The following is a 25,150-nucleotide window of genomic DNA, read 5'->3' as shown; positions in this document are numbered from 1 at the left end:
ATAGATGGACAGATATATTTAAAAAGCATGAGTTCACACTAATACCTCCAGTTCCAATCCAATACCTCAGGTTTCTCTCTAGTTTCCCCCTTTCCCCCTTAATTCCCTTCTTCAACAGTGAGAAACTTCACTCTGGTTACTTATTTGCTCGGTTCCCACATAGAACTAATTTCCTAGCCACATCAGCCACCTCCTCAGCCCCATCTCCATGGCAACTGCCTTCAAGGGCAAGGTGAGGGGAAAAGAAGAGGACACACCAAATGCTCAACCAGGGTTCCCCTGAGCAGTGGGCCTGGGAATGGGGAGCTTTGATCTGTGAATCTCATCTTCTGTGTTGCTTGCATTTTCATAGCATGAAATTACTTTTATAATTTTTAAAATATATTTTTTAAAGAAGGAAAATTATGTGCTCTGAGTTCATTTGGTGCTGTCTGCTGACAGGCAGAGAGAAGGCAGCAAGAGCCAGGTGTGTGGGGATGAAGCTTAAAATGGAGATGGTGGGCTTCCCTGGTGGCGCAGTGGTTGAGAATCCACCTGCCAATGCAGGGGACACAGGTTCGAGCCCTGGTCTGGGAAGATCCCACATGCCACGGAGCAACTAGGCCCGTGAGCCACAACTACTGAGCCTGTGCGTCTGGAGCCTGTGCCCCGCAACAAGAGAGGCCACGACAGTGAAAGGCCCGCGCACCGCGATGAAGAGAGGCCCCCGGTTGCCGCAACTAGAGAAAGCCCTCACACAGAAACGAAGACCCAACACAGCCAAAAATAAATAAATAAATTTATTTTTTTAAAAAATGGAGATGGTTTACCCCTTTACTTAACTTTCCTTGGGCGTCAAAAAGAACATCACCGACATTATTTTATTGCCAAAAGCTCGAGTCGGCAAGCTGGTGTGCGTCAGAAACCCAGTGTGAGAAACCCAGACTTTACTCTTTCAGACCTGCTCCCCTCCATCAACTCCAACTATCATTTTCTGGCCCCTTGGCTGTTTGATTCCTCAACTGAGCCATCTGTTCTGAGGGAGAGCAATTACATACACCAGTCTGAGCTGAGGGGCCGACACCTTTCCATCACACAATAATGCAATGGCCTGATGAACAAAAAGTTTATTTCTCTCGCCTCTAACAGTGTGAAATGTGGAGGTCAGTAGTGCATCTCTGCCCCTCATGGTCACTCAGGGATTGAGATTCCTTCCAAATCACTGCTCCTTCATCATCGCCCCTGGGGGTCATTTCCCAAAATGGAGCTGTCCCGTTTGAGGCTTCTGCCGTGGCTGGTGTCCGACAGGGATCACCTTCACAGCAGCAAAGTCCTCAGGCCACTTGCACCAGTCAAGGTCCAGAAAACTCTTCTAGGGTCAGAAACTCTTCTGGGTATTTCAAGCAGATGCCAAGGGGTTTATAAAGGTGCTTACACAATCAGTGGGAGGGCGGGAGAAGCAGGAGGGGCTCTGAGTCCAAGGACACACCTCCAAAGCAGCAGCCAGGCAGCAGGGAGCCCCTGCCCCTGCAGCTGCCACTCAAGCCTCCGAAGCTGGGGGAGGGGCCCGGGAGACTGCTGCAGAGAAACCCCAATTTCCCATGCCCTGGCATGTCCACAGGAAACAGGTGGTGGGACAGGGAGGGGCGCTCTGCCTCACTTCCATGCTGGTAATCTCACACACCTGTTTCTAACTAAATCTTTTTTTTAATAAATTTATTTAGTTAGTTAGTTATTTTTGGCTACTCTGGGTCTTCGTTGCTGCGCATGGGCTCTTCTCTTGTTGCAGCGAGCGGGGGCTACTCTTCGTTGTGGTGTGTGGGCTTCTCATTGCGGTGGCTTCTCTTGTTGCGGAGCACAGGCTCTAGGCCCGTGGGCTTCAGTAGTTGTGGCACGTGGGCTCAGTATTGTGGCTCGCCGACTCTAGAGCGCAGGCTCAGTAGTTGTGGTGCACGGGCTTAGTTGCTCCGCGGCATGTGGGATCTCCCCGGACCAGGGCTCAAACCTGTGTCCCCTGCGGGCAGGCAGATGCTTAACCACTGAGCCACCAGGGAAGCCCTAACTAAATCATCCTAACTGGCATCCAGAGCCATGGGTACAAGGGGTTCTGGGAAATGGAGCTTCGGCCTTCCTGCCTCTGCGATGCAGAAAGGCACCCTGGAGAAGGGAGTGAGGACAGTCTGGTCCACATTATCTTCCACCCCGAGACAGAGAAATTGCCCCAGCACGTTCACCTCATCAGTCTCTGCCTATTCGTTACCCTGGGACCCAGCTGAGAAGAACACCCCCTCCTGCTGATGGAAACACCCATTGTGGGTGCTTGGAAGCCTCTACCACACCAGCCAGATCGTGGCTCAGACACAGTTCCCTTAATCTCCTTAGGTCAGTCAGACATGAGAGAGCGGTGAAAACCAGCTTTAGTAAGAGAAGGCAAAGAATGACATTTTACAAGGATCAAAAACTCTAAAGGGACATGTTTGCATTGCCCAGAATGCCTATCCAAGTCAATCTGGCAATTTCATATTAGTATTCATTTTCCCATAATGTGTATTATTATTATTACATATTATTTATTACATACGATATACTATTCTACCTCACCACATTCTTGGGACTTAGACTTTACTCTGATGTACAAGTGGGAAGTTAATGCCAGAGAAGTTGAGTACCTAGCCAGGTCATGCTGCTGGTCAGTGGCAGAGCTGAGCCTAGAGCTCGGGCTTGCCGTCTCCGTGGCAGTCCTTTTTCCTCGAGGTCTGAGCAGCCCCCATCCCAAGGGCTCTGGGCCCAGCCCTGTGCCTCCGGTTAGCCTGGTACCCCAGCACCCGGGCCCTGCTCCTGTCCCAAGGTCCTGCTCCCTGTGCCCCACACCTCACCTCCCTTGAGCTCCTCCTCCACCCCCTGGGCATGAGCTGGGGTCAACTTCTTGGCCACATCTTCAGCAGAGGTAACAGTGGGTCAGAAGTGCTTTTCCACCAACAGCGGAGAAGAGGAACAGACCCACGGGCTGTGTCCCCAGGAAGCTGCCTTAAGGTCATTTCCCCACAGGGACCCTCAACTCGTGCCCTTCTCATTTGTGCTGCTGGGCTAAGGCCACAGCCATAGCCTGGAGCTCTGACAAGATGCCAAAGGTGCCTGGCAGCCTCGCAAAGGGGTGGATGGAAGCTTAGGGCCTGTGGGGTCACACGGAAGAGCTGAGACTTAAGCAGGGCCCAGGGGTTCATCGTGGCTCAGAGGGGAAGAGCTTCTGCAGCACAGGGGTTCCTAGGACTTTTGAGCGAGTCATCCAAACTCTAGGCCTCACCTTGCCATCTATAAAGCAGAGATTATAACAGGAGCTTCCTCAGAGTTGTAGTGAGGAGGCCATCAGGCTATTGGTGTAACAATAACAGCTAAACTCTAGGCCTCACCTTGCCATCTATAAAGCAGAGATTATAATAGGAGCTTCCTCAGAGTTGTAGTGAGGAGGCCATCAGGCTATTGGTGTAACAATAACAGCTAAGGCTTATACGGTGGGATCTGGGTGCCATGCACTACTCTAAGCTCAACATATATGCTAATTTTCTAAATTCACACAACAGCCCCAGGAGTAAGGGATTCTCATTTACTCACGGAAGAAGAAATTGAGACACAAAAGTCAGGTAACCGGCTTTCGCAGCTAGAAAGGGGCAAAGCTGGGACTGGACCCAGAGAGTCTGACCACAGAGCCTGGGTCTACAACCACGAACCTCTCTTGCCTCGTGTAACTCCCACCCCATTGGAAGTGATGGTGAGAACAGCAATGATGATTTATGAACCAGATGGAATGTCCAGAAACTCGGCTATTACACAGACAAATCCTAAGTGACCCAGGCAGAGGGATGTTCTGAGCAACAGTGCAGGAACTGCAGTCAGAGCTGGTTGAGGGGCACTGAGGCCCAGGGCTCGGTTCCAGTGACCCTACAGCGAGGATGCCGTGAGAGGCTCAGTGGAGCCACCTTGAAGAGGGCCCAGATTCCTCGTCCTGGGATCTATACAACTGAGACTGGGAAGCTCTTGTCAGATTGAAGAAGGGTAAGATTGCAACAAAAGCAGGGCTCTGGGAGGTTTGAGAGGAAGTGGGATCCAGACTGCTTTGGGGGAGGGTAAGGGGATCTGAGGGGCACAGCTGTGCTGTGGATACCCTGCTGCGTGGACACTTGTCCTGCAGGAAGAAGCCTTCTTGAGGCCCAGCTGACAGCCCCTTGTTCTATCCTAAATCACCACCACCACCCCCAAAAAGCAGCCCATAGCTCCTCACTCTTCTGTGACTCTAACTGAGGCCTGGAGCCTTCATTGGCAGTGCAGGTCCTTGGGGGTGTTTGGCTTTGAGCTGCAGGAATCGCTAGTAGCAGATTGAGGTAGAGCCATTTATAACTGGCCCTTATAAGTGAGAAAATACAAAGAGAGAGGGTCTTCCTAGTAGGCATGGTGTAGGCTTACGGGGAGACCTGGCCAAGGCCCAGGCCCAAATCTGGGCATTGCCCATGGGAGCAAGTGTTGTAAGAGTTCTGGAGCATGGAGGGCTGAGACATTAGTTGGTAGAGCACACTTGGAGTTTACAACTATAATAAGTAGGGGTAGCTTTTCCTCTAAACTAGTGACCTCCATCCTCAAGATGCTGTACCATCTTCCTCCAGAATGCGTTCTCCCTCCCGACTGAGAAATTATTCTAGAAAACTAGGCCTCGAAGGTCATTTCATGACAGCCAGAAAGTCTATGCCTTCCCCTCCCTATGCCAGAGTCCGTCTGTCCCCTAAATCACAATGTGTAGACAGACCCCAGCCTCATCAGGTTGGGTCCTCCTACTGAGGGAGACTGGAAACCATGGCCCTGGGAGACAAGGCTGTGGGCACACACCAGATGGCGGGAATCGTCACAGCCTGCTGTTGCCATCAATGCAATCTGAGTGGAGGCAGAGTGGGACAGGGTGACAAGCTGACTGCTTCCCCCAGGACAACTGCGGATTCACTCTGCCTCCCCAGATTCTCTCTGTTCCATCTACAGAGAACTTAATTCCTCTGCCTTTCTCTTTCTTGGGGAGACTGCAGCTTTCAGAACCTCCTCTAGAGGAGAGAAAGGGCCAGCCCGGGCATAAGAATTGACCCTGGAATGTGAGCAGGAGAGAGTCCTTCAGGTTTACCAGTTCCTGTTCTGTTAGCTCTAGACCACAGACCATGGAGGGCTGGGTGAGCAGCTGCTACTCCAGAAGGTCCCCAGCCCCAGGTTTCAAGCACCACAGGACTCCTTCCTGTGGCTCTGAGAAGGGGGCAGATGTCCTAACCACCTCTCCTCCCTACTGGAATGCCGGCTTCGTGAAGGCTGGAATTTTTATCTGTTTGGTTCGCTGTTGAATCCCCAAAACCTAGAAGAGTGTTTGGTACATAGTGGAAGCACAATAAATAATCCTTGATTGAATGAATATGGATAAAAAGTAAAATTCTTCAAGTATATGTAATGGTTGCGTTTTTTTTTTTTTTTGGCCAAGCCATGCGGCATGTGGGACCTTAGTTCCCCAACCTGTAATCGAACCCATGACCCTGCATTGGGAGTGTGGAGTCTTAACCACTGGACCACCAGGGACATCCCAATGGTTATGAATTTTTTAGACATTAAACAAAGTAACACTGAAATACCTAAATCAAAAGCTATTAGAGGGCAGCTTCACTGGTGGCACAGTGGTTAAGAATCCGCCTGTCAATGCAGGGGATACGGGTTCGAGCCCTGGTCCAGGAAGATCCCACATGCCGTGGAGCAACTAAGTCCATGTGCCACAACTACTGAGCCTGTGTGCGCGCCTAGAGCCAGTGCTCCGCAACAAGAGAAGTCACCACAACGAGAAGGAGCCCACACACCACAGCGAAGAGTAGCCCCTGCTCGCCGCAACTAGAGAAAGCCCGTGCAGCAATGAAGACCCAATGCAGCCATAAAATAAATTAATTAATTAATTTTAAAAAAAGCTATTAGAAATCTGAGAATGTGGCAAAGCATAGATAAATGTGGATAACCGTAGATAAATGTTAAACATGGGAGAGTTAAAATCCTCTCAGAGAAATTTATAGGCTGAGTAGACAGAACATAAATGAGGATATAGACTATCTGAATAATGAAAATTACAAGTCTAGTCTAACAAATATGCCTATGGAACATTCATAAAAAGTGAAATACACTAAGTCACAAGGAAACTCTCAGTAAATTCTAAGAAAGTGGGACATATTATTTAATACCGGCTTCTACTTTTCTTTGTGTAAGCTAGGAAAACCCTAAAAGAAAGAAATGCATACAAATAAAACAATAAACCCATCTCTCTATATATCTATATTGATATAGCTGCAAAATACCAAGGAATCAACTATCAGGAAATCAAATCTAGCAATATATTAAAATAATACGATAACCAAATAGGTTTCTATTCAAAAACTGCAAAGATAATTGATCATTAGGAAATTACTAATGTAATTTATTATACTAACATATAAAAGGATAAGTTTTTTTAATGGTTTATTTATTTACTTATTTATTTTGGCCACACTGCACAGCATGTGGGATCTTAGTTCCCAGACCAGGGATCAGACCCGTGCCCCCTGCAGTGGAAGCATGGAGTCCTAACCACTGGACTGCCAGGGAATTCCCAAAAGGATAAGATTTTAATTAATATTTTGGTATATGCTGAAAACCCATTTGACAAAATTCAGTATCCATCCTTAATTTAGATAACCTCTGGTTATTTGGAATTAAAGGAAATTTCCTTCACTTTATAAAAGGTAATTATCAGAAATCAACAACAAACAACTTAGTGTAAAACTGGAAATAGTCATATTAATGTCAGGAACAACACAAGCATGCCAGCCATCACTACTAGTAGTTAACATTTTTCTGGAGGTCTTACCAATACAGTAGCAAAAGAAAAAGAAATAAGGTATAAATTCCAGAAAAGTACAATTGCAGTTACCATTACTTGCAAATAATGTTTTTTATCCAGAAACCCAATGCAATTAACTAGAAAAAAGAAAGAACTAGAGTTATTACATATGTATTCAATAACATGTTTTATATATGATAAATATGCAAAATTAATAGCTTTCCTTAATACTATAATATCCTATTAGAGAATATAATGAGTTTTCTGTTGAAAGAGGTAGATTCAATGCCCACATTCATGTCTGTTTTCTCTGAAAATCTACTATAATGACAGTAAAGGAATAAAAATAAGAAATATCCACAATGACAAAGAGAATGGAAGAAAAATCAACAGCAGATAAGAAATTTCAACAAAACTTGGAAGCTGGTAGTGGGTGAATGAGTGGTAACTGAATCAGCAGAACTGAGAAAATGGAACTCAAACTGGCACTAGTGAGTAAAGTGAATAAAAATGAGGACAACCCCAGTAAGTTCACAACCCTGAAGTAGCAGTTACCTCTGAAGGCAGGGGTGCAGGGCAGACTAAAAATTGGAGAATCAGTTGAAAGTTTTATGAAGACCATTTAGAGCTTACACATCCCCTCCTCCACCTCCTGTAACTAGGCAATCCCCTGCACTGCAGAAGGGCAGTTTATATCCAGAGAGGTCTGCACAGCCAGACTGAAAGCAGGGGCACTCAGGGGCCATCTCTGTACCAAAGAGTGAGATGCCTAGACCCCTTTCCCCTCTGCGGAAATGCTGGCAGTTGAGCTTCTATTTCCCAAATGTTTGGGGAATTCCTTTCTGAAGAGCCCTCCACAGCCATTGGATTAACTGCAGCAGGGATGCTCCAGTGAAAAGCCCAGCTAACCACCTTATGCCCTTTAGTGAACTCCACCAATAACCAAGCCCCGCCCACAAACGGATCTAAAAATTTTTGAAAAATTAAAGGGGGGACTCGCCCTACTGGATAACAAAATGTATTACAAAGCTACAATAATTAAAGCAATGTGGTTCTCATAAAAGAAAATGAGAGCTCATGGGAACAATGCAATCAAGAAACTTGTAAGTACTCATCAATAGACAATTGGCTTAAGAAGATGTGGTATACTGTGTATATGCTGTCTACAAGACACCCACTTCAGACCTAGGGTCACATACAGACTGAAAGTGAGGGGATGGAAAAAGATATTCCATGCAAATGGAAATCAAAAGAAAGCTGGAGTAGCAATTCTCATATCAGACAATATAGACTTTAAAATAAAGACTATTACAAGAGACAAAGAAGGACACTACGTAATGATCAAGGGATCAATCCAAGAAGAAGATATAACAATTGTAAATATTTATGCATCCAACAGAGGAGCACCTCAATACATAAGGCAAATACTAACAGCCATAAAAGGGGAAATCGACAGTAACACGTCATAGTAGGGGACTTTAACACCCCACTTTCACCAATGGACAGATCATCCAAAGTGAAAATAAATAAGGAAACACAAGCTTTGAAAGATACATTAGGGGCTTCCCTGGTGGCGCAGTGGTTAAGAGTCCGCCTGCCGATGCAGGGGACACGGGTTCGTGCCCAGGTCCGGGAAGATCCCGCATGCCGCGGAGTGGCTGGGCCCGTGAGCCATGGCCGCTGAGCCTGTGCGTCCGGAGCCTGTGCTCCACAACGGGAGAGGCCACAACAGTGAGAGGCCTGCGTACCGCAAAAAAAAAAAAAAAAAAAAAAAGATACATTAAACAAGATGGACTTAATTGATATTTATAGGACATTCCATCCAAAAACAACAGAATACACTTTTGTCTCAAGTGCTCATGGAACACTCTCCAGGGTAGATCATATCTTGGGTCACAAATCAAGCTTTGGTAAACTTAAGAAATTGAAATCATATCAAGTATCTTTTCTGACCACAACACTATGAGACTAGATATCAATTACAGGAAAAAATCTGTAAAAACTACAAACACATGGAGGCTAAACAATACAAGAGATCACTGAAGAAATAAAAGAGGAAATCAAAAAATACCCAGAAACAAATGACAATGAAAGCACGACGACCCAAAACCTATGGATCCAGCAAAAGCAGTTCTAAGAGGGAAGTTTATAGCAATAAAATCCTACCTCAAGAAACAAGAAACATCTCAAATAAAAAACCTAACCTTACACCTAAAGCAATTAGAGAAACAAGAACAACAACAACAACAAAAAACCAAAGTTAGCAGAAGGAAAGAAATCATAAAGATCAGATCAGAAATAAATGAAAAAGAAATGAAGGAAACAATAGCAAAGATCAATAAAACTAAAAGCTGGTTCTTTGAGAAGATAAACTAAATTGATAAACCATTAGCCAGACTCATCAAGAAAAAAAGGGAGAAGCCTCAAATCAACAGAATTCGAAATGAAAAAGGAGAAGTAACAACTGACACTGCAGAAATACAAAGGATCATGAGAGATTACTACAAGCAACTCTATGCCAATAAAATGGACAACCTGGAAGAAATGGACAAATTCTTAGAAAAGCACAACCTTCCAAGACTGAACCAGGAAGAAATAGAAAATACAAACAGACCAATCACAAGCACTGAAATTGAAACTGTGATTAGAAATCTTCCAACAAACAAAAGTCCAGGACCCGATGGCTTCACAAGCGAATTCTATCAAACATTTAGAGAAGAGCTAACACCTATTCTTCTCAAAGTCTTCCAAAATATAGCAGAGGGAGGAACACTCTCAAACTCATTACATGAGGCCACCATCACCCTGTTACCAAAACCAGACAAAGATGTCACAAGAAAAGAAATCTACAGGCCAAGATAACTGATGAACATAGATGCAAAAATCCTCAACAAAATACTAGCAAACAGAATCCAGCAGCACATTAAAAGGATCATACACCATGATCAAGGGGTGTTTATCCCAGGAATGCAAGGATTCTTCAATATACACAAATCAGTCAATGTGATACACCATATTAACAAATTGAAGGAGAAAAACCATATGATCATCTCAATAGATGCAGAAAAAAGCTTTCAACAAAATTCAATACCCATTTATGATATAACCTCTCCAGAAAATAGGCACAGAGGGAAATTACCTCAACATAATAAAGGCCATATATGACAAACACACAGCCAACATCGTTCTCAATGGTGAAAAACTGAAACCATTTCCACTAAGATGAGGAATAAGACAAGGTTGTCCACTCTCACCACTGTTATTCAACATAGCTTTGGAAGTTTTAGCCACAGCAATCAGAGAAGAAAAAGACATAAAAGGAATGCAAATCGGAAAAGAAGAAGTAAAACTGTCACTGTTTGCAGATGACATGATACTATACATGGAGAATCCTAAAGATGCTACCAGAAAACTACTAGAGCTAATCAATGAGTTTGGTAAAGTAGCAGGATACAAAATTAATGCACAGAAATCTCTGGCATTCCTATACACTAATGATGAAAAATCTGAAAGTGAAATTAAGGAAAAACTCCCATTTACCATTGCAACAAAAAGAATAAAATATCTAGGAATAAACCTACCTAAGGAGACAAAAGACCTGCATGCACAAAACTATAAGACCCCGATGAAAGAAATTAAAAATGATACAAACAGTTGGAGAGATATACCATGTTCTTGGATTGGAAGAATCAACATTTTGAAAATGACTCTACTACCCAAAGCATTCTACAGATTCAATGCAATCCCTATCAAACTACCACTGGCATTTTTCACAGAAGTAGAAGAAAAAATTTCACAATTTGTATGGAAACACAAAAGACCCGAATAGCCAAAGCAATCTTGAGAAAGAAAAATGGAGCTGGAGTAATCAGGCTCCCAGACTTCAGACTATACTACAAAGCTACAGTAATCAAGGCAGTATGGTACTGGCACAAAAACAGAAATATAGATCAATAGAACAGGATAGAAAGCCCAGAGATAAACCCATGTACATATGGTCACCTTATCTTTGATAAAGGGGGCAAGAATATACAGTGGAGAAAAGACAGCCTCTTCAATAAGTGGTGCTGGGAAAACTGAACAGCTACATATAAAAGAATGAAATTAGAACACTCCCTAACACCATATACAAAAATAAACTCAAAATGGATTAAAGACCTAAATGTAAGGCCAGACACCATCAAACTCTCAGAGGAAAACATAGGCAGAACACTCTATGACATAAATCACAGCAAGATCCTTTTTGACCCACCTCCTAGAGAAATGAAAATAAAAACAAAAATAAACAAGTGGGACCTAATGAAACTTAAAATCTTTTGCACAGCAAAAGAAACCATAAACGAGACAAAAAGACAACCCTCAGAATGGGAGAAAATATTTGCAAATGAAGCAATGGACAAAGGATTAATCTCCAAAATATACAAGCAGCTCATGCCTCTCAACATCAAAAAGACAAACAACCCAATCCAAAATTGGGCAGAAGACCTAAATAGACATTTCTCCAGAGAAGATATACAGATTACCAACAAACACATGAAAGGATGCTCAACATCACTAATCATTAGAGAAATGCAAATCAAAACTACAATGAGGCATCACCTCACACCAGTCAGAATGGCCACCATCAAAAAATCTACAAACAATAAATGCTGGAGAGGGTGTGGAGAAAAGGGAAGCCTCTTGCATTGTTGGTGGGAATGTAAATTGATACAGCCGCTATGGAGAACAGTATGGAGGTTCCTTAAAAAACTAAAAATGAACTACCATACAACCCATAAATTCCATTCCTGGGTGTATACCCTGAGAAAACCATAATTCAAAAAGAGTCATGTACCACAATGTTCATTGCAGCTCTATTTACAATAGCCAGGACATGGAAGCAACCTAAGGGTCCATCGACAGATGAATGGATAAAGATGTGGCACATATATACAATGGAATATTACTCAGCCATAAAAAGAAACAAAACTGAGTTATTTGTAGTGAGGTGGATAGACCTAGAGTCTGTCATACAGAGTGAAGTAAGTCGGAAAGAGAAAAACAAATACCATATGCTAACACATATATATGGGATCTAAAAAAAAAAAAACAATGGTTCTGAAGAACCTAGGGGCAGGACAGGAATAAAGATGCAGACATAGAGAATGGACTTGAGGACACGGGGAGGGGGAAGGGTAAGCTGGGACGAAGTTAGAGAGTGGCATGGACATATATACACTACCAAATGTAAAATAGATAGCTAGTGGGAAGCAGCCGCATAGCACAGGGAGATCAGCTCGGTGTTTTGTGACCACCTAGAGGGGTGGGATAAGGAGGGTGGGAGGGAGACGCAGGAGGGAGGGCTTACGGGGATATATGTATACGTAGAGCTGATTCACTTTGTTTTACAGCAGCAACTAACACAACAATGTAAAGCAATTACACTCCAATAAAGATGTTAAAAAAAAAAGCGAAGAAACCATAAAAGAAAAAGCCAAAAGAAAAATATGAATAAAAACGGATTAAAGTCCACATTAGCCAAATATGTCATAAAAGAACAGGTTTCTAATTCTGGTCATGATGGAGTCACTGGACCAGCCCTTCTGCTGTAAGCAACCTGAAAACTGGACAAAACACATGCAACTATTGTTTTCAGACATCGGATAACAGGCCGAGCAAAACCAGGATTTGACTGGATGAGCCCAAGACCCTCCCTGGATTTCTTCCTGGTGGATTTTTCCAAACCACAGGGCAGGGGAAAGGGTGCCACACAGGGCGCGGCAGTCTCACTAGGCTGAGGAGAGAAAGATGGGAGTTTGGGGAGACTGAGCATTCCAGAATTGGGGAGCAGAGTGGAAAGGAGAGTAATGAAGAGAAAGAGCTCCAGAACTTTGCATAGCATTCCCTGGGCAGGCCTACGATGCGATTCCAGTATTTGCTGCAAAATAAAATTGGTCTAGAAATTCTCATTCTAAGCTGAGCTGGCAGAAAGCTGAGTCCCTGGAAGGGTGAATGGGGACAGGAAGAGTCAGAGAAATGGCTCTGAGAGTTAAAAGTCCGAAGACAGGATAAAGCCAGCAACCCGAGAGAAATGAGTTTTTGGAGTTATTTAAAGGGCTGGAAAAATCCAGCTCCAGCCCCACCTTCTACAAAGAAAGTACAGAGAACACCTGGGGTGTCTATGACTTTCTGGGAATTCGTACCCCTCCCAAGTCCCTGTAGTTTGTGTTAAACCTCTGCTGTTTTCAACAAACCAACTGGAAGTTCCTAGCTATAAAGCCCTTAAACAAGATATGCCTGTTTCAAGACAGAAGGTACCCCAAGGGAAGGAGAACCAAGGCAGGGAGCAGCAAGCCTGGCAGCTGTCACAGAGACAAGTCTAAACTTTCGTTCATCCGAGTATTTATTGAGGACCTGCTGTCTGACAGGCCTGTGCTGGTTGCCAAGGGAGATACAGAGGCAAAACAAGGCTCTTGCCTTGAGGAGATATTGCTTGTGCTGGGTCACATGAGGTAAACATGTTGGAAAGATTTTTTCAAAAGGACAGGGCAGGAGAAACAAAGGCCAAGTGGAAGGACCCAGAGAGCAAGCTGAGTTCAGAGGCTCCCAAGGCATCCTGGAGAAGGGGCTCAGCTCCGCCTGCCTTCAGGCTACATCCGGCCCATGGGCTTCTTGCAGACCCACTGGTAGAGGGCGGTACAGTACATGTCATTCCACTTCCGCTGCATGTGAACACAGTCTTCCGTATGCCCATTCTCGTGTAGCCAGTTGTCCGGCTGATTCCTGTCCCAAAACCTGGAAACAAGAGGGCTTTATTATGCTAGATGAAAGAAGTGTCCCTTTGCCCTGCTGTGGCATAAGGAGCTGAAGTGACACAGGTCCCTAATACCCTGGTAGCCCCAGGATGGGGCCAGTGGTGTCCTCAGGATGGCTCTGCTGAGGTTGTCCTTAGTTACTGAGAATGGAGGGATGAGAAGGGTGTCTAAAGCTGCAAGTCCCCACCCCAGAATTCATATTCAGATACCTTCAGATGGGGGCAAAGCTCCCTGGGACCAGGCCTAAGTAGTAAGGTATAGGATAGGCAAAAACAAACAAAACACAACAAAACAGAAAGACCCACTCATAGGCTGCCTACCAGTCCCAGGACCTGTCCTGTTCTGATGCCCCCGTTTAGGGGTCCAGGCGAGGATCACAGCTATGCTGGTGTACACACACATCATACACACACCACACACACACATCACACACACAATCATATATACACACACATCACACACACACATCATACACATATATCACACAGAACACTAACACTTCATGGGCAGGGATACACACACAGGACAGAGTCTCTAGCCAGATCTGCCCAAGAGAGTGCCTGGGACGGCACCAGACAGTGGCTGGACTCACGCACTGCTCCCGGCACTGTTGAATGGTGTGCCATCCGCCCAGCGCCAGAAGCCCTGAAAATCGCTGTCAGTGAGCCCAATCCAGTGGTAAGAGGCACTCGTGAACTGTACCAGAAATGCCTGTGGAGGAAAGGCAGGGTCGTGTGACCTCGTGTGAGGAGCTTGTTCACCAGGCCGCATGGAAGAGGAATCCAAGCCACGCCCTCCCTAGTCCCAGGGACATAAAGCCCACTTTCCAGGAGCTGGGCCCCCTCCCTATGCGTTCCATGGTTTTCCAGATCTAGGGCAGCAGCCAGGTCACCTCAGGGAAGTCCAGCTCTCCCATGTTGACCTGGTGAGGAGTGTGGCCTTACTGGGACAAAGACAGATCTGGTCACAGTTTTTTTAAGAAGATGTGTTTTACAAAATAGCATGTCCTTTGGCAGACAGACAAGAACAGTCTCAGGAGAATCACAAGGGTTGGACAGGTCTGTAAGTTAAATTTGACCAAACCTACAGTGGGCCCTTGTCAATAACCTTAGTAACTTCTGATAAGAAGCTTCGGCATATGGGCCACTCTAGGGCTCTATTGCCTTTGGTGGTCCTCAAACTCATATGTGTGTCTGGCCTTCCCAAGAAGCCTGCATCTTCTGCTCATGGACCTTCCATAGCCATTAGAGGAACTGACATTAAAATCAAGATTGACAACTAGAGAGGAAGACTGAGAGAAAAATGAGGGAATGGGGAGGGAAGGTTGCACCCAACACATTAAGGGTGCCACCTCCCTCTGCCCTTCCTCTCTGCTGACTCCTCTGGGTGTCTCCCTCATTCACTAAGGACATTGGGGTTTGCTGTCAGTGCTTGTACGTCCAGAGCAAGATGCTCGTCACAATTCACTAAATATTTGCTCCCTGACTGACAGAGGAGGCATGAAGATCTCCGCCATGCCCACTCCAAGAGGGGGAAGGCCAAAGCACCGAAGTCCCTGATATCCCATCAACCCTTGCAGCACCACCCAAGCCCACAGCTCTGACCTGCTCCTCCTCAGAGGTCACCGAGGCCAGGTGGGCTCCCTGGGACACACAGAACTGCTCAGCCTCCTGCCAGGTCTTCTTGGCAAAAGAAAAGTAATACAAGCTCCCACTGTAGGACTTCCAGCCTTGCAGGATCAGCTGGAGGAGTTGATCTGGAGCAAAGGTAGGGGAGGAGAGAGAACCAGGAGTTGGCTGTGGACCCTGATCTGTCCAGGGACTGACCACTGAGGGTCACAAGCCCATGCAATGCTTGATGCCCAGTGCTACAGGGGCACGGCCTGGGAGGGTTCACCCCCAGCCCACTGCCCAGCAGCGGCTCAGGACATCTGGCTCCATCACTCCGGGGATATTCAGACAGCTCTGCTACCCAGCAATGCTCTTTCGAGGCTCCTGCTTCCTAGCTATACTACCCTCTTTCCCAACTCATTGCTATCACCTGACAGTTCTCTGCACCTCGATTCCTGCCATTTCCCTGGGAGAGTTCGCAGCCAACCTGTAGCGTCCCTCATTTCCTTGATTTCATCTCCATCCACTTCAGCTGCCCACATCCAGGACCACACTTGGGACCTTTTCATCCCCTGGTCTGCCTGACCTCACAATCTCAGACTCTAATAGCTCATCCCGTGAGCACACACCCTGATTCGTTCAGCTGTTTCATCTCTCCTGTCCTGACATTCTCTTTTCTTTAACATCATCCTTATCACAGCTGCTTGAAATGGTGCCAAAATAGACTCACTTATTCATTCATCTATTCTTCTGTTCAACATTCCTCAACTTCTATGGATCAGGGACTGTTATAGAGAAATCAGTAAGACATGATTCATGCCCTCAAGGAAATCACTGTCTAGTAAATGAGACAGATGCTCAAAACGGTGTTGAAGATGCATTGATTGAAAACCATTGCATGTTAGAGGCACAAAAGAGGGTGTGGTCTATTTCACCTGGGCTGGAAGTGGGGCTCAGGAAGGACACCTTAGGTGAGAGGTCACTTGAGCTGAGTCTTAAAAGACTGAGGAAGAGTGTTCCAGATAGGCAGTGCCAAGGAGAGCATTCCAGGCAGGGGACAGAGTAGTCGCAAAAGCATGAAGGCGTGAAAGAGCATGGCATAGCCTGATCTGTTCAAGTACTGGAACGGTCAGTGCACAAGGGATGGGAAATGAACACGGACAGTTTCACCAGCACAAAATCGCACATCCCATGTAAAGGAGTTTGGAAGATTTTTCCTGTGAGCAGTGGGAAGCCCTGAAGGGTTTTAAAGAAGGATCGTTATATGCTTAGATTTGCACTGTAAAAATGTCAGCCTGGTAACGGTGTGGACGCTCAACAGGAAGAAGGCAATCTTAATCGGGCCAGAGACACCGATTACAACACAACTGCAATGTCTGAATAATAAATGGTGAGTGTGTAAACCAGGGGTTCTCAAAGTGTGGTCCCAGGACCGGCAGCATCAGCACCTGGGAACTTGGTAGAAATGCTGATTCTCAGACTCACCCCAGACCCGCTGAATCCAAAATTGTTTTTTGACAATCTGCGTTTTAACAAGTGATTCTGATACACTCCAAAGTCTGAGAAACAGCAGTCTAAACCAAGGACTAGGTAAACTACAGCCTACCAGCAGCTTCTTTTTATAAATAAAGTTTTATTGGAATACAGCCATGCCCTTTAGTTTACAGACTGTCTTTGGCTGCTTCATCATTACAACAGCAGAGATGTTGCAACAGAGACTGTTCGGCCAAAAGCCCAAAATATCGACTGTGTGGCCCTTTAAGAAGAAGTCAAACTAATGGTTCTCAGCCCCGACTGCCCATTAGAACCACCTAGGGAGCTTTTTAAGAAACTCTGATGCCCAGGCTGCATCCCAGAACCACCCCTCTCCCCAAAGAAAAGTCAGAGTTCTGGAGGTTCGTTCATTTTTGAAAAGCTCATTGGGTGATTCCAGTGTGTCCCCAAGGTGGAGAAGCATTGGTCCGTACCAAAGCAGTAGCAAGATATAGGAGGGAGTTAAGAGGACAGCATAGGAGAGCCATTAAGAAGAGAAGACTTCCAGGCTCCTGACAGAGGGCAGCAGAGCAAAACAGTAGAGTTGGTCCTCAGCGCTGTCTGTCAAGCCCCTCATTTGTCAGCCCCATCTTTTCAGCAGATGCTCCAAATGGCCCCCTCCCTCACAATTCCCTCCCTCTTCCCTCACCAGGGACCTCCTGCTCTGCAGAGACACCACTAAATGTCAAGCTCCCTCAGTGTCGTGTACCCACATCTGCAAACCTGGGTGAACATCTACTTCCACACCTCCTCCCCTCCCAGCCTCAGAGGTTCAAGTACTATCCCAACCCTTCAAGGCCAATCGCTCAGCTGTGCATTTCATTCTCTCCTCTCTCTCTCTTTCTGTCTCCCCCCATCCACCACTGTCTCCCCAACCCCACCCCACCCCCCGGGTCTCTCTCTCCTTCAATCTCCTCCCTCTTCGCTGGTGCCTTTTTCTGACCCGCAGATCAAGCCTATCCTAATTTAGAAAAACCCTCTCAAGGAAGTACACCAAAATATTAGCAGTGGGTTCTTATTGTAGAAATGGACATTTTTACAGAAATACAAGTTGTCATAGTCTCATCTTTCTATTTTTCAATATTTGCCACATTGTCTATAATTAATATGTAAGTTTTGTGATATTAGTATGAAAGATACGGGTTGTTTTTTAATCCCCCCTTCTACCCTTCCATCCCCTTCACCTTGGCCTCATCTCTCTCCTCTTCTCAGCTAAGACCCCTGAATGACTTGGGCACCTGATCTCTCATTCACGCCCCACTGACCATGGTCTGGCCTCCAGGCCACATACAACTCTCCACTGAAACTTTATTCCAATGACTTACTAATTGCCTGAAGTTAGCGGTTGCTTATTGATTTTTTTACCTGGCCTCTCTTAGATATTTGCCAGAATTAGCCACTCCCTTCTTGAAATGCTCTCCTTCTTTGGCTTCCCCAACTGCACATCTCTTAGTTCTCCTCCTGCCTCTGAGACTGCCTTCTCCAGTATCCTTCAAAAACACCTCTTTCTCTTCTTGCCACCTAAAGGTTGACTTCCTGTTTCCACCCTCAGCCTCCTCCTCACGAAGCGTTTTATCTCATGCAAACTCCCCACTCCCACTGCCACAACCAGAACCAGCACACCCAGGGCTCCTGCATCTCTCTGCACAGCGGGGCCCCTCTCCTACTCTCCAGACAGCCTGCAGATGATGGCCACTTGAATACCCCCAAAGCATCTCAGACTCAGCATGTCCAAATCTTGCTGCTTGTCTTCCTCTTTTATTCCCTGTCTCAGCCTGGAGACCCATCTAGCCAGCCCCCTTGAAGCCCTTCGATAGATCTTCATTTCCTGAAGGACAAAACCCCAGCTCAGGGACTTCCCTGGTGGTCCAGTGGCTAAGACTCTGTACTCCCAATGCAGAGGGGCTGGGTTCAATCCCTGGTCAGGGAACTAGATCCCACATGCCGCAACGAAGAGTTCGCATGCCGCAACTAAAGAGTCCGTGTGCCACAACTAAGATCCAATGAAGCCAAATAAGTAAACATTTTTTTAAAAATTTAAAAATACATTAAAAAAAAAAGAAATCCAAGCTCAGAGGCCTTCCGCATCTAGCTGGTGTCTCTCCAGGTCTGCCTTCCTTCTTCACATAGTGTTTTTCCAGCCCCAGTCATCAACCCACTAATGGGTTGTACTCAGGTTGTAGGGTTTTTTGGAGAATAGATTATAAAATAATATTTTATAATAATAATAAATAATATTATAAAATATTAAAGTAGATTATAATCTATTATAAATAATAGATTGTAAAATATTACCATTCATGTGGTAAAAGTTTTGCTTTCTGAAATGTGTGTGTGTGTGTGTGAGTGTGTGTGTGTGTGACACATAATTATACTGGGTCACAATGTAAGATGGATTTCATGCTGTAGTTACATTCAAAACAGTTTGAAAGCCACCACTCTGGCCCCTGCCTACTGTCCTTTCAGCCTGTGCCTCATCAACCACCCACTTGCCCACAGTCCAGTCAGACAGAACTGCCTAAAGTTTCTGGAACCTCGTGGTTCACATCTCCATGCCTGTGACCTGCTGTTCCCTTATCCTGTCTGCTTGGCGAGCACCTACTGGTCCTTCAGGACTCAGTTCAAGGGCCAAATTACCATCGAAGCATCTTTTGATCCTTTCTCCCCTGGAAGATTTCCTCCCCCCTTGGAAGATCCTTGTCTACACCAGAGGACATCAGCCCGGTGAAGATCCCTTCTTTTCCTTCTTTTTTGCTCCTCCCCAACCCCAGTTTTTAGACCTGCTCCCAACATAGCACCTTTTACGCCTTTTGTGCAAGGCTGCTCTACCCGCCTGCAAGCTTCAAGGGTAGGCATCACATCTTGTTCATCTTTATGCTCCTGACACATCCTAGGGTCTCAAAACATTTTTGTCAGATGAATGCAAGAATGCTGGGTACTTAGTTAAATGCTTTATATGTGTTAACTCATTTGATCCTCACTGTGAAGCAGATATTAGTGTCTCCACTTTGCAGATGAGAAAAGTGAAGGTCAGAGAAGGTGAACAACTTGAGGAAAATCACAGCATCTGGGCTAGCAGGAAGTCGGAAATAAGGCCCTGCTAGCACACTCTGCCTCTGTTACACACCTCCACCAGATCTCATTTGTTTCCCAGATGTTTGTTTTGTCACTCTGGTCAGATGATAAGCAGGGATTATGCCGCCTTTGGTGGGGTCCAGACCCTCTCCAGCACCCACACTTCTTCCCAGGGGGGTGCATGTAGAAGTAATCAAAAGGCTGAAGGGACAGGAAACTCTACCCTCCCCAGCCCCGCCTCTAACTTACTTTGGGTCCTCTGGAGCTGCTCCTGTGAAGCAGACGCTGCGCGGAGGGTCTCCAGGCTACCCTGCTCCTCCTGGATTTTCGTAGTCATTGCTTTGGTGTTCTCCAAATCCTCTTTCAACCTGTGGACCTCAGCTCTGGCCTCCTGCAGATTTCTCTCTAACATCTGGGTCTTGGAATTTAAGGCCGCAGCATCCTTCATTCCTTGTTTTAAGGTCTGTATCTCTCGGCTGGCGTTTCTCAAAAGACCATCTAACACCTGAATCTTGGAACTTAAGGCAATGGCGCTTTCTAGCTCTGTTTTTAATACTCGCATCTGAGCGTCTGTCTGTTCCAGGCGACCATTTACTGTTTGGGTCTGGGCAGTGACAGTTTCCAAATCTCCTTTTAACAGGCGAATCTCATCACCAGCCCTTTCCAAATGACCTCTTAATACCTGAATCTCAGCACTGGTGTTGCCTAAACTGCCTTTTATAAAGGTCTGGGTCTGGGAGTTTAAAGCATTTGTATTTTGCAGACTTCCCTTTAGCTTCTGCATCTCAGCAGTAGCACCTTCCAAACTACTTCTTAAAACTTTCTGCTGGGCCCTTAAATCATTGACACTATCCAGATCGCCTCTCAAAACATGGATCTGGGCATTAACATTCTTTAAACTACTGTTTGCCAATCGGACCTGAGCATCTGCCGTTTCTAACCCTGCCTTCAACACCTGGATCTCCGTGTTGGCATTTTCTAAGCCTCTGCTTAACATATGGAGCTCAGTGCTAGTGTTTTCTAAACCGCTTCTTAAGAAACTCTGGATCTGGGAATGTGAAGCTTGTGTGTCTTCCAGATCTCCCTTTAGCTTCTGCATCTCAGAAGTGGTCCCCTCCAAGGAACTTCTTAACATCTGGGTCTGGAAACTCAAGGTGCTGGCATCCTTTAAGATGTCTTTTACCATCTGGAGGTCAACACTGGCATTTTCCAGATGACCACCGAGCATCTGGATCTGAGAACTGACATTGTCCACCCTGTACGTCAACATCTGGATCTCCACGCTCCAGGTGCTGGAATTCTCCACATGCCCTTTAAACATCTGGATAGCCTCTTGCAGCTCTGCCTCCCTGCCAAAGTGATAGGGATCTGGAGGGAGGAAATGGAGAAGGCAGCTAAGAGGCCCATTACATAGGGAAGCCATTCATTACATGGGCCAACCAGAGTGTTCTTAAGATTTCCAAGGGAAATGTCTATGAGTTCTCCTCAAGAAGCCTGTAGCCACCCAGACCCTGGGAATGGCCGCCTGAGAATGTAAACCCAAAAACGAAATAAAGGCCTACTTAACTATCCCATGTGAACTGGGGAGCAGAAGGATTGAAATACTTGCCTACTGGATTATTTTGCCATTGTAATTGAACTTGAAAATAACTGATGATATCATTGACAGCTGTTGATGTTTAATTCCACTGAAATTTCACCACTAGATGGGTCATTATGGTAAAGAAAATAGGTAAGAATAAAGCCCATATTTAGTCCTACACTGTATTTGTACACTAAGCGTGAAGCCTCTTGATACACAATTTTTACTACCTAAAAAACATGTAGGCCAGGGCTTCCCTGGTGGCGCAGTGGTTGAGAGTCCACCTGCCGATGCAGGGGACGTGGGTTCATGCCCCACAATGGTGAGAGGCCCGCGTACCGCAAAAAAACCCCACAAAAACATGTAGGCCACAAATATAGAAATTTTAGAAAGTTTCTGATCACAAATCCATGGGGTGAAAAAAACAGAAACAAAATAAAATAGGTACCCGTGGAGGAAGCATTCTGCTCAATCATAAGGCTATGGTGGAAGTCCTCCAGGTGACACTGAACCCTGAGCTGCAACAGCCTTTTAAAGGGCTGGCACCCCCAATGTTATGTAGGGCAAGGGTCCCTATAGAACCATTTGAGGATGTGGGAGACCTGAGTGAAAGGCTTTGGTCATTGGGGTCATTCAAGGAAACTCTGTAGCCCCTTCCATCTGCATGGCTTTTCCCACCAAACCCACCTGCAGCTGTCTCCGGTTCTTCTAACACCCTCTGTGAACCTCATGAGCTAGGACGTAAGTTCAGACATTCATGGTGTGAGGCTCCCATTCCAGCCTCCTTTCAGGAATAGGGAGAAGAACCCAAGTAGGCAAGGACCCTTTCTGGAGGATTCCTGCCCTATTTCTAAAGCCCTGCCTAGGTAAGTGTGTGAGACCTCAGTCACTGTGCTGAGGTAAGACCAGAAGGGCCTTAGATCAATGGAACAGAATAGCGAACCCACACATGTACGGACAATTGATTTCCAACAAAGATACAAAGGAGAAAGGATAATTGTTTCTACAATTGTATACCCATATGCAAAAAGAGAAAATGAACTTCAAACCAAACCTTGCATCATTATTCAAAATATTAACTCAAAATGAATCATAGACCTAAATGTAAAACCCAAAAACTATAAAATTTCCAGAAGGAAACATAGGAGAATGTCTCTGTGACCTTGGTATAGGCAGATTTCTTAATACAGACCAAAAGGACAATCCGTAAAAGAAATAAAAAGTGGATAAATTAGACTTCAGCAAAATTTAAATCTTGTTAAGAGAATAAAAAGACAAGCCACAGACTAAAAGAAAATATTCGCAAATCACGTGACCGATAAAGGTCAAAAAAAGAGTATGTACTATAAATCCTTTTATATAAAACTCTAGAAAAAGCCGAGTAATCTATATTACAGCAAGCAGGTCAGTGGTTGCCTGGGAACGAAAGGAGGATGACAAAGGGTACAAGTGAACTTTGCGGGGACGGTGTTGAATATGTTCATTATCTTGATGGTGATGATGTTTCACGTGTTTATACGTATGTCAAAACTTAGTTTGTAGGCTTTAAATATGTATACTGTATTATGTGCCAATTATACCTCAAAAAATCCATTTAAAGAAAAAGCAAGATAATGCCTTTCTGTGAGGAGCGTGGCCCTGAGGGTATCAAGGAAGAAGCGTGTCCGAAGGGTCTGGGCATCCAAGGTCCCAGCTCCCTCCCACCCACCCCCTACTGTGGCTACTTACAGTCGTGTGCCTTGAGGAACTGCCCAGTACTGTTGTGTTCCGGAAACTCTTGGAGGGAGGCGTATGTCTCCAGTGCAGGTCTTCGGTGCTGTAGAGCTGAGATACCCCATTCCCAGGTCGGCATAATCCCTCAGCACTGAGCCTGGAGGAACAGGCTGCCCTACCTCCACTCAGGGTTCCAGAGGGGATGGGGGAAGACGGCACCAACGACCCCTCAGAGCTCCCCTCATGGGCCTCATCTCTTGGGAGGTTCCGCTTGGACAGGCCTTGGTCAGGTCCCAGGAAAGCTCTGGTTCGGGCCTGGGACTAGAGGTGGAGTGACCCTCCTGGGAGTAGAGGGCATACATCTGGGGCTCTTTGGGACCTTGAGGCAGGAAGGAGAGAGAGTCAGCCGAGTTCGGGTCACCTAGGAGCTTACCCACAACGAAGAGAGCCACAAGAGAGGAGACCACGGTCGCGGCCAGAAAGGCCAGGATGGCCTGCAAACGCCTCGGCATCTTGGGGGCTGCAGGAGCCCCTGCCCCGGGGTCCAGCCCTGCAGGGGAGAAGCCAGGGTCCGGGACGAGACTGTGCTGTGCGGGCAGACAGGCTCCGCCTCTTGGACTCCCTCTCCTGGCTGCCCGCTGGGGCTGAGAACACTTGCCACACTTAACCTTGGGGAAGGGCAATGAGTGCTCGCAGACGTGCACCAGGGCTCGTGGAGGCTGTGGTAGCAACATAAAGGCTAAGAGAAGACCACGGCCTGGAGCCTGGAAGGCGTGCACAGGGCACAGAACCTGGCACAACCAAGGTGTCGTTTGAATGAAAGCAGAAAGAAGGGAGGGCAGGAGACCCAGCAGGAACTCTGACCTCAGCGCCCCAGGGCCAGCCTTTCTCCATCGATCCTGACTGGGGTGAGACGCAGAGCCCTGGGGGGGCTGACATGGGTCAGTCCTGGAGCCTCCCTGGCTGGGTCAGAAAGTCCCCCATGGGTGTCCTAAAAAGGCTATGCCTGGGAGTCTGGGGGCTGAGTGTACAGGGAAACCCACTACAAGGGGGAGAGACGAGTCCCTAAGGCCTCATGGGACCAGCCCAGTGTGCAGAGATGGGATTCAAAACCAGTCCCCCTAAATTCAAAGTTCACTCTCTTTCTCTCGCCAGGTTGCCATCCCCAAGGAAAAGGGTCCAGGGAGATTTCACATGGAGACTGGGTTTGGGCCGCAGGCTCTCTGTCCTCACCTGCCTCACCTTCTGCCCTGCCTGCTAATTCTGGAAGCTGAGCCAGCACTGAGCCTGCCAAGCAGGGGCTGAGGAAACTGGCAGGGGGCTGGGGCCCAGCAGGCCAGTCCCTGGCGAGGACGGGCTGGGGCCCCAGTTTTCTCACCTCGGGAGCACAGGGAGACACTCTGGTTGCCTGTGCAGAAGCGAACCTCGTCACCCCTCATCTCTGCTTCCTTCATCCTCCAGTACTACTCCCTGCCCCGGGCTCCTAAAGGTCACGCTGCGGGCCAGCAGTGGTGGGAAGTGAAGCTGCGATACCCGGATTTATATGCTCCTGAGTCATTCCTAACCAGCTCTGCCTGCCTCCCTCCGCTGCTGACTTTGCAGAAGCGCCCCATCTGGGCTCTTCCCCTCAAGTCTCCCAGGCGCCAGTCTGCACCCCCATTCTCCCGCTCCCTCCGCACCAGCTTCTGCCCTCCCCTCAGGCCCGTCCTCCCCCTCTCCGTGCTCCAGTGTAGCCCCAAACACTAACCTCTGCCTCAATGTCACAGACACTTTTCACCGGCCACTTAGGAGGGGGTCAGGGGTTCTTTCTCAGCTTTGCAGAAAAAACATCCTTGTGACCCATGGCTGACTCTTAATCCCAGCCCCAGACGCTCTTAAATAACAGGAGGCCAGGTAAGGGAGGAGGCTGGGTCAGTGTAAGCAGGTGTTTGCAGGTCAAAGGAAGGGCTGAGGTGACTCTCTGCCCACTCAGGACCTCACACCT

The 25,150-nt window shown here is 46.5% G+C and overlaps 1 protein-coding gene across 1 annotated transcript; it reads right to left on the bottom strand.

The window, feature by feature from the left end:
* Positions 1–13,232: 13,232 nt before the first annotated feature.
* Positions 13,233–24,686, bottom strand: CLEC4F (C-type lectin domain family 4 member F). Its single transcript, XM_067703900.1, has 7 exons — positions 24,545–24,686; positions 23,600–23,716; positions 23,182–23,277; positions 20,121–21,239; positions 15,258–15,409; positions 14,246–14,364; positions 13,233–13,633 (listed from the first exon to the last, which is right to left on the bottom strand). The coding sequence occupies exons 1-7, from the start codon at positions 24,618–24,620 to the stop codon at positions 13,489–13,491; spliced, it is 1,824 nt and encodes a 607-aa protein (XP_067560001.1). The 5' UTR covers positions 24,621–24,686; the 3' UTR covers positions 13,233–13,488.
* Between the last annotated feature and the right edge of the window lie 464 nt (positions 24,687–25,150).

Source organism: Pseudorca crassidens, chromosome 14 (genome assembly GCF_039906515.1).
Source record: "Pseudorca crassidens isolate mPseCra1 chromosome 14, mPseCra1.hap1, whole genome shotgun sequence".
In the NCBI taxonomy this organism is placed as follows: domain Eukaryota; kingdom Metazoa; phylum Chordata; class Mammalia; order Artiodactyla; family Delphinidae; genus Pseudorca; species Pseudorca crassidens.
This window is presented reverse-complemented; position numbering and strand designations above follow the sequence as displayed.